Source organism: Lactuca virosa, chromosome 8, assembly GCF_052849685.1.
Source record: "Lactuca virosa cultivar CGN04683 chromosome 8, Lactuca_virosa_CGN04683_v6, whole genome shotgun sequence".
NCBI classification, from domain to species: domain Eukaryota; kingdom Viridiplantae; phylum Streptophyta; class Magnoliopsida; order Asterales; family Asteraceae; genus Lactuca; species Lactuca virosa.
In genome coordinates, this window is record NC_136433.1 from 392,379,937 (window position 1) to 392,390,467 (window position 10,531).

Genomic DNA, 10,531 nt, shown 5'->3' on the forward strand with positions numbered 1-10,531 from the left:
ACAGATCTTCGTCCCAAGTCGTCGCTCTCTATCTCTTCACATCTCTCTCTCTCTCTATGATGGATTCGTTTACATTCTTCCTCGTCTTTCCAGATCCAACTGGTCGTTGCCGGAAAAAAGATGTTAGCGGTGGTGTTGAACTGGTGGTGATGGTGCTCGGCTGGTGGCAGTGGTTTCCGACAGGTGGTGGTGGTTGTTCATATTTTTCCGCCAGCTGATGATGGTTATGTTATATTCCTTTTTATGAAAAATCAAAGAGAGAGAGAGAGAGAGAGAGAGAGAGAGAGAGAGATGAGAAGAGGAAATGGGTTGAAATTTTCTTTTTCATTTTTATTTTAATATATTTAAATAAATAAATAAACAGAAAAAAATAAAATAAGGGCAAAATGGTCGTTATAAAAAAGTTCAAAGCAAGTTGGACCAAAGTGGCAACAAAATCAAACTTTTGGACTACTGGTGCTAGTCGAAACATTTTTGGACCAAACTAGCAATTTTCGACATACCACAGGGACCATTTGTGCAGTTTTGTCTTAAAAATATGAAATAAATTAAAACATAAAAACTTCTGGAAACTTAAAAAACCACTTGAAATGATTTTGGATTACAACTATTTTTTTTAAATAAAAGTTTTAATTAACGAAGTTTTTTTCTTTAATTCAAATAAAATTTAAAAACAAAAAGCTCTTAAAAACTTTCAAAACACGTACTTGAATATTACCTTTACGATTTTACAAAATTATACTATAACATAAATAATAAATAATATTATTTTTGAATAAAGCAATTTATGTGGTATATACTAAGGTAGTGTTTGTTTTTTGTCTGCAGATCTGCGTGACCTCTTTTGTCTGCGCCGCGCAGACCACGCGCAGACATTAGCCTTCGCAGACTGTTTGTTTTTTTGAAGACTGCAGACCTAAAAATGTTTGCGCGCCCTCTTCTTGGCGCAGATGTGGACCAGAGTCTTCTAACATTTTCAGACATCTTCTAGCCTAAAAAAACATATATATCTTTATTTTTTTTAAGTTTTTTTTTAATTTATATTTTTTCCAACTTTATTAATGATAAACAATTTGAAAAAAAAATTACAAAACATAAAAAAAAAAAACGTTCGACGATACAAACATGATATTTTTGACAAATTTATAAATAAAGATTTATTACAATATAATAGTCGTTGAAGTTGTTTATATAAATATGAAAAAAAATCATAATATATTCTTATATTTTTTTGCTAAATTTTGTAAAACATTATTTAATACAGTATCGTCAATTTCTCGAGAAAATATTTATGGTACGTTTTAATGGATATAATTGAAAAAATCGAAGTTTATTTCCATCTATTTATGTATCAAATTCTTCGATCACTAATTGTAATGTTTAGTTATAACTTTGCAACCAAAGTTGTTGGTTTTTATCAAATATATACGTTAATTCATACCATTTTTATTTTTATTTTTTATACAATAATACATAAAAGTTGAGCTAGATTCGTTAATTATTTATAACAAAGTCATAAAAATATTAAAAAATCACTTTGAAGTTTAAAAAAATCAGTTTATTTAGATTTCAGTTTATTTTAGTAGCCCACAGATGTTAAAAAACAAACAGTCTTCTTTTTTCAGACTGCAGACGTTTGGTCCGCCTCTTCTACTGCAGAGGTCTAAAGATGTGGTCCGCAGACTGCAGACATTTTGCCTCAGAAAAAACAAACAACACCTAAAAATAACGTTCAGGTCTTTTGACATATTTTCGCTCATTCCATCACTCTAACACATTTTCTTGCTAGTTGAATTTTTCTCTATTTTGTATGGATGACACATAATACATTAAAGTAGATACACTTTACCAGAGGAATTGCAATAAACACATCAACTTGTAACATTTTTGGCATGATATATAAGTATTTATTTGAAATTTTATGCAATCTTATTTCACGTCAAGTATTAACAATTGTGTTCCTTATATTTGACACATAAGTGATAATATATATTGGTCTAATTAACAAGGGAAGGGAAGTATGATTGAAAAGTTGTCGAACCTCAAAAGTTTAAACAATCAACAAACTTTAGCTTAATCATAATAATGTGTCAAAGGTGGATTGTTGCAAGAGCCAAGAAGGCATTTTAAGTTACAAATTAAGTTAATCTAAAAAATGTGTCACAAATTTAACTTATGAATTTTAAGTGTTATATTTTTTTGAGTAAAAGTAAAGATGTTGCAAGAATACTTTATAAACAAAGAAAATTTTGTATTTTAATTCTTTCGGTGTTAGTTTGTAACATAATAGAAAACTATAGATTATAGGAGCCCAAAAGCGGATACTTTAATTTCTAGAAACATGGGCCCAAACACGAATGTTACGCTCAAAGGCCGAAGCACTGCACTCGTATATGGAATTGGAAAGCATGACTGTTTTCTGTTAGAAACTACATCGGAATCGCAATCCGGAAACCCTCCAACATCATTTGCTCGAACAAGATTCCGTTCTTCTCTTCAGGTACACCTATGCTCTTGCTCGATTTTCGTTCTACCCTTTCTGGTTCTTTTAGGGTTTTGATGCTCATGCTCTTCACAAACATGTCTTTGATTTTTCAATCGCCTGCACCTCTTTCAACTGTTCAAAACCATAGTTTCTCTCTCTTAGGAGGATTTCGCAATATGTCTTGCTAATTTCAAGATCGTCTTCTTTATTTGGTAAATTGTAAAATTCTGTTTGTTGATGCATTCCAAGCAAGCAAGCAAGCAGCCAGTCTTTTGATTGCTAAAGATCTGCTACAGACAGACTGGGATAATTTTCGAGATCGCGTATCATTTAGTCTCATGAATCATTGAGTTTTAAGAATATTGGGTTGGGTCATCTCTTGTGGTGGTTATAGTCCACACACGTATATGTGATGGAGACTTTGTTAACTTGTACTTTTGCAGTCGATGGGAATTTATAGTTGCTTCTTTTTTCTTTTTGTGCAGCGAGCATTACCATATTGTATTATATATATTGCCCGGGTTTAAAGCTTTATAGGCTTCATGGCGAGGATTAAACCTCAAGCTCTGTTACAGCAAAGCAAGAAGAAGAAAGCACCCAGAAGTATCAGTATCCCCACAATTGCATTGTACAGCGTAGTTACTGTTGTTATGGTGTTTTTCCTGTTTGCTACTTACAGACACTGGTCTCAAAGGTTTGTTGACAAGAAATGTTTTCTTTTCATTTGAATGTTTAAGAAGGAAGCCAAAACTTTCTTTTTCTTGTATGTATTTATGCCACAGTTAGTCGATGAACTCATGTAAAACGCTTGGTCCATAAGGGCCATTATGCCTTACATTACAGCCAGAGGGCTATCACCTGAGGATTGGATACAAGTTCCACTAGCACTAAACAATTAGTTACTTCCTTAAATGGTTGTATGGCCAACTGATATATATATATATATATATATATATATATATATATGTGTGTGTGTGTGTTCTTGGTCCTAAAGCATGGATTTTTCCTCTTCTGTTTTATAAATTACCATCATCACTCAATCATGATGAGGAAACATGAACTTGTATAACATCTTACCTTATTCGATCATGGCTTGCATTCAGACATTGCAAGAGCAAGAACTAGGTCTAGGTCATGCATATAAAAACACCTAACTATTGATGTGCATGCTATTTTTAGGTCAGTAATGCAGGCAGAGGAAGGAACATCAAACTTTCAGGTACAACAGTTTTGTTATTCTTTCTTCTTCCCCCAAACCTTTGCTTATTTCCAGTAGTAGTTGAGTAGTATGATTATTGAATGCCCTTATATGGGAAAGTGATTATATAGAGAAGGTAGGACAAATGCAGAGATCCTGGAGTAAAGCTACAACTTTATTATGGAACCAAACCAACAATGGAATGGAATGGAACGAGAAAAGGGTTGCACGTTTCTTATGGGATTGATTGCTACAGAAAACCATTTCCTAAATTTTTTTTTTTCCACAAAGCAATCGGATGATTTCTTGTTACTAGTTATATTGTCCAATTTAGTTTCTTTAATCTGCTACAGGTTGAAGATGACTTTTCAGATTCAAAGAAATCAGATGTACCTAGATATGCTGTAAGTTTGCTTTCATTTGTCATATGCTTTTCTTGTAAACTATAGGCACAGTTTGTTTATATCCTCAAGTAAGTATGATTAGAGGTGACAGTTTCGACCCATTTACTTATAAGTTATAAATGAGCAGATTTGGGCCAAGTTTTATCTTTATAGGGTTAAATTTGGTAAAATCAGCAGAAATGAAACACGTCGAAAGGTTGAAAGTTCCATGGAGTTATTTTTAAAGCATACAAGCTCCTAAATGCTTTATTAAAAAATAGATTATTATTGTATAATCATATGGTAGCAGTCTCTGTATCCTGTACCTTGGGGTGGAGGTCCGATTGTCTACATCTTACCCCATTCCTATATATGGGATTTGGGTATTGTTGTTGTTGAAGACTTGAATCATATTTAACACACACTAACACTAATATAAAATAAAAAAAATGTACAAAAAGTTACCATTTTACCTGTTATCCACACCCATTTGAATTTGATGATGAGTCCTTGGGGCCATCCACTTGAATTGGTATTTTTTTACAAAAACTCAGATGAAGAAATCTTTCTTTTTTTTCACATGGGAGCCGTATGAGATGAAAGCCTGTTTTGTCTTGTCTTGGTTACAATTCTTTTGACAAAATTGTAGGTTGTTGGTTGCTACATAAAAAAGATCCATAATTCTTGCTTGTAGTATCCATTTGGGGTTTGTTTGATACATTATTGTTTGTGTGTCCAGATTTTTAACACTTCTAAAGGTTTGATTACGGTGGAACTTTACAAGGAAGGTTCACCTGAAGTTGTGGATGAATTTATCGATGCCTGGTCAGTATCCACTCCAGTCTCATCTTGTTTTGTTTTGTGGTGGTGGTTGATGTTTTTGGAAATTGGAATGTGTGTTGCAGTCAGAAGGGACATTTTAAAGGGATGCTGTTTCAACGTGTGGTGAAACATTTTGTAATCCAAGGAGGTGACTCTGAGAATCATGCAGTTATAGAGGACTGGACTTCCAGAGAGAAGCACTACAATCAGCTGGAGAAAAGGTTGCTCTCTAAATCCATTTTGTAACTTGTAATATCATTCACTCTTCAATCTTCATCATCATTTAATAATAATAATAATTAACAATCCATGCATCCATCCAGATTAAAGCATGAAGCCTTTATGCTTGGCACGTCCAACATGAAACACGAGAAAGAAGGATTTGATATTTTCATTACAACCGCACCGATTCCAGATCTGAATGCAAAGCTTAACGTGTTTGGACGCGTCATCAAGGGAGAAGATATTGTTCAGGTAAATAATAATCAATACACACACACACATATGTATGTATGTATGTATGTACAAAATTATCCTGGAAATTTGAGAGATTTTAATTGTGTTCCAGGAAATCGAGGAAGTGGACACAGACGAACATTACAGACCTAAATCTCGAATTGGGATCATTGACGTGACACTGAAACAAAAGATTTAAGGTCCCAGATCCCATAAAATTGTTTGCTGATTTTTTTTTTTTTTTTGGAGAGGGTGGGTGCATCATCATCATCATCAATTCATCATCATTGTTTGTGTATGTTAGTTACAAGAGTTGGTTGGTTGGTTTTATCAAATAGAGTTGTTGTTAGTTGTTACTTTTAGGTCAGGTTTGTTGACTTATGGATCGGATTCCTGAATTTGCTTTCTGCTAGAATGGATTCTATGCATACATATACAGATATGTTATTTTTGTTTGATATGACTCTACATACCACAACCTTCTCTTTCTTTCATGCCTCAGCCTCACATCTACTTACTACATCTACCACACTTGTTTTGCAATTTAATAAACATTTGGTAATATCAACCTGCTTTGCTTTGCTTTGCTTTGGCTACCATCATTATTGGCAATCATTTTTTATTTCTTTTATCTATAATAATACCACAAACTTTATTCCTTGGGGTTTAAACCACACAACTCTTGAATTGTGGAATCTTATTGCTTGCTCCCGACCTGCACCAACCAACGGGATTCCACTCAACACACATACACACACACTTGCACATGCACCAACCAAAGTGTCGAAATTTAAAGCGATCAACAACAAAAGGAAGGGTTGTAGACTTTTATAATGGACGCATATGCACTGGATTATAACAAAACTCACTTCTTTTTTTTTTGTTTAATTTTTTTTAGGCCATGATTTTTATCAAAAAAAAAAAAAAAAAAACCGAATGTATCATTGTTCGTGATTTTTCGTTCTCTTTCAATATAGATCTATATTGATATATAAAAAATAATAATTTTTTTTTTCAAAAAACGCATTTCATTTTCTTTGTTTCTTGAAAAGTTAAGGTATATTTTTTTGTAGAAAAAAATTAATAAATATATCAAAATTCATATTTTTTGGTACTCTTTAAACATAGATTTATATTGATGTTTAAAAAAAAAATCGAAATTTCAGTTCAAATTCACATTGTGAACGTGCTCAGATTCACGGTGTGAATAATAGTAATTCAGATTCATAATATGAATAAATCTATTTGTTGATTTTACAAAACTAATTTACGAGTAATGAAACGTTAAAATATTATAAAACTATATTAAATATATTTCGCTTCATATGCAAATTTCACTAAGTTAATGTGCAAATGATCAAAGAGTTGAAATAGTAAGTCAAATTCACATTGTGAATGTTACATATTGAAATATTTACAGTTTAGATTCACAATGTGTATATGAATTGATGAGTTTTTTTTTTTTTTTTTTTTAAATTTTATAAATCGGTGTTGATGTTTATTAATAGAGTACAAAAAATTAATATTTTTGGTATAATTAGTTTTTTTTTGGATAAAAATAAACTTAAATATTGAACAAAATAACAAAATGAAGTGAGTTTTTTTCGCAAAAAAAGTTCGTTTTTTATATATCAACATGGATCTCTATGGAAACTAACGAAAAATCGTGAACAACGGTATATTCGGTTTTTTTTTTCGATAAAAAATGTGGCCTAAAAAAAATACACGAAAAAAAAGGTGAGTTTTTTTGTAAGGAGGTGAATTTTTTGGTATAATCTGGTGTCTGTGCGTCTAATGTACAATTGTACATCTATTTCCTTAGCCGTTGATCATTATGATTTCCAACGTTCACAATTGGTTTCTTGGTTTCTTATTAATTATGTTTATTTATTGAACCTCAATATATATATATATATATATATATATATATATATATATATATATATATATATATATATATATAGTTGAGATCGGTTGAGAATTCAAAGTTTCCCTGGAACCCGAGAACTGAAAGTGGAGCGTTGGATCAAAAGTAATTCGTTAAGGACATGATCGTCATCTTACCAATCTCATTTAATGTTTAATTCTTTTTGTGTTATTTAATATATTAATATATATGTCTAAAAATTTACATCATATATCAAATTTTGAGATTTTTTAAAAAATAGTATTTTTCGTTTTTTTTAAATGCAGATTTTTTAATTTTTTATAGAAAACATGTATTTTTGAAAAAAAATTGAAAAAAATATTTTTTTAAAAAAACTGCATTTTTTTTAAAAAAAAACTGCATTTTTTTTTTCAAAAAAACTGCAATTTTTTTTAATGAAAACTGCATTTTTTTTCAAAAAAAACTGCAATTAAAAAAAAAACAGCATTTTTTTAATAAAAAAACTGTAAGTTTTTTAAAGAATGTTACATTTTTTTCAAAAAAAAAAAACAGCATTTAAAAAAAACTGCATTAAAAAAACTACATTTTAAAAAATAAAATAAAATTTTAGGTGCATATATGCATATTTTTTCAAATGTATATATTCATATTTTTTATACTATAATATTCGTACGTGGATCATAAAAAAACTCATTTTATTTACCAATCTATAAACACAATAGAATAAGTATTTTATTCGATACAAAAAATATTAAAAACAAAAAACTGAAAAAAATTTCAAAGCGTTTTTATGTCTTCGTGTCAATAGTTCCATATTTTTCTTCAATTTATCATCTTCACCTCTTTAATATTCACCACAATTTCTTCAAAATCTACAAGAAAATTAAAAAAAAAAATTGATTGATGCAAAAACACTCATAAAAATACATATGTGATTAACATATGAATCACAGACGATTCGCGTATGAATTACATATGATGTATATGTGAATTACACGTGATTTACATGTGAATCTCATGTAATTCATATGTGAATTACATGTAATTCATATGTGAATTACATGTGATTTACATGTAATTCATATGTGAATTACATGTGATTTACATGTGAATCACATGTAATTCATATGTGATTTACATGTAATTCATTGTGATTTACATGTGAATCACATGTAATTCATATGTGATTTACATGTGAATCGCATGTATTTCATATGTGATTTACATGTGAATCACATGTAATTCATATGTAATTTACATGTAATTCATATGTAATTCACTTGTGATTTACATGTGCATCACATGTAATTCATATGTGTTTCACTTGTGATTTACATGTGAATCACATGTAATTTACATGTAATTTATTTGTAATTCGCATGTGAATCACATGTAATTCATATGTAATTCACTTATGATTTACATGTATTGCAATAATAATGAGAGGTAACTGTGGCAAATTTTATTGTCAAATATTTTGAAAACATGTCATAAGTTGTAGTAACATAGTCTTTTTTTTCTTCATGTAAAAAGATAAGCCTTTGCAATATGATGGTTGTTTTTTGCAACATTCAAATCCAAATCTAAAGTTTTCAACAAAATTAGATGTTTTTTGAACAATTGCATATGAATTTTTACTTCTTTCATACCTATATATCTCTTCAGCTAATTTATACTTGTCTTGCTGCAAGTGAGCCCACGTCAAGTTCCTTAATAACCTGATTCAATTCCAAAACATCAAAAAATTAAAACTAAATTTTGAAGATGACTCATGATTCTACATTTCTAGGTTTCTACCTTGAATACTCTTGTCCCATTGTGATTTGAATCTTCTTCCCTTGTGATCAAGCAAGCTTAGTTCGATTCCCATTCATGCAAGTAGCTTCTTCAATATGCTTAAGTTTTGCTTGAAGCAATCCTATTTGTTCATCAATGCGTCCTGATCTCTGATCTCTGTTAACAAATACAAATTTGCCTCTTTTGCACTACGTCCTGCAAGGGTCACCAAACATTTACATAATACATAAATATTCCTTTAGATATGTTAAGTATAATGGATGTTTCTTTTTCTTTTGATACGTGAAGAACGAATTATTAGATGAAGTAAGTCAGCAAAATAAGATTTTCCCTATTATGTCTTAACCTTCTACAAATTTTCAGTCATTTTACAAATAAACCGTCTAAATGAGAGTAAGTAATCATTTTATTCTTGATTTCCAACAAAAAGATTTCACAATAAGTTAATCCGAGTTTTTGGCTTAAACTATTAAGTCGTTCTGTCTAAATTACGTAAAAAAGAAACATGCATATATAGCTGTCTAGATTAAATGCTTAATCCATAAAGCTCATTAAGCAAAAAAGAAACAGTTATATAAGTAACCTGCTCCACTAACTCCAGAATTTTAAAGCAATATATGTTAAAATTTATTGTAATAACTTTTAAAAAGTTGAAGTGGAAGATAGTTGTGGTACCTCAAGCATATTTCTCAAAAATGGTTCTTCATTAAAATAATCTCTACGTACAAACACAGAAGGTAATTTGTATGCCAAAGCTTCACTACAAGTTCCATATCCAATTTTTCCTGAAACAATTTATGTCAAATCAGTTTGGATTGCAAAAGGAGAGAAAAAATTATATATTTTTATCACAGACCAAGAATGCAGTCAGATGTTGCCATGACATCAGGGGTATACACGTCTTTTTCCAGCTTCTTGAAATTGTGAGGAAGCTCCTGTTGATCATCATGTGCCCCACAAACCTGAACCATAGAGGTAGATTTATGAAATCAAACCTGATCAACTCCGTACTTTACCAATTTATGAAATCAAATGCTCCAGAAGAGCCATTAATCATATCCTCATAAGGAAGAATTAGGATTATAGAATAACAATTTTCAATTTCGAGTCAACCTAATTATTCACAATACTAGATCGAGGAAATTCAATTTTAAACAAATTATTAAGACATCATTAATCATAAGCAACTCCTTCTCAAGATCACTCAAATCCATCAACCCATTGACAGTATCTGTGAAAGAAAAAAATTCATTTCACGTTTCAACATATGAATTAAATAAAATTTTAATATATAGATATTGTAATGCACCTACCTTGTGGTACATAGGTTGGTGATCTGTATATTTTTCCATTTGTAAAAGGAAACGATCCAGAAATGATGATCTTATCGAATTCCATGGTTTTGACTTCTTTGCTATTACTGTTCATGGTGTCTACAGAGACACTTGAGGAGGTGCATCTGATGGCTAATACTTCTGTGTTGCATTGAACTTCTATGGGGA

The 10,531-nt window shown here is 30.6% G+C and overlaps 1 protein-coding gene across 1 annotated transcript; it reads left to right on the forward strand.

Moving 5' to 3' along the window:
• Positions 1 to 2,384: 2,384 nt before the first annotated feature.
• Positions 2,385 to 5,742, forward strand: LOC145132629 (peptidyl-prolyl cis-trans isomerase CYP21-4-like). The gene is made up of 8 exons (XM_079067492.1): positions 2,385 to 2,500; positions 2,971 to 3,179; positions 3,665 to 3,704; positions 4,037 to 4,087; positions 4,806 to 4,891; positions 4,972 to 5,109; positions 5,212 to 5,362; positions 5,457 to 5,742. Exons 2-8 carry the CDS (start codon positions 3,028 to 3,030, stop codon positions 5,541 to 5,543), a joined length of 705 nt encoding a protein of 234 aa, XP_078923618.1. The 5' UTR covers positions 2,385 to 2,500; positions 2,971 to 3,027; the 3' UTR covers positions 5,544 to 5,742.
• The last annotated feature ends 4,789 nt before the right edge of the window (positions 5,743 to 10,531 follow it).

Coding starts and splice junctions, on each gene's coding strand:
- LOC145132629 (XM_079067492.1), top strand. CDS start 3,028: ATGGCGAGGATTAAACCTCAAGCTCTGTTACAGCAAAGCAAGAAGAAG. Junction 3,705..4,036: donor AAGGAACATCAAACTTTCAG/GTACAACAGTTT, acceptor AATCTGCTACAG/GTTGAAGATGACTTTTCAGA. Junction 4,892..4,971: donor GATGAATTTATCGATGCCTG/GTCAGTATCCAC, acceptor TGTGTGTTGCAG/TCAGAAGGGACATTTTAAAG.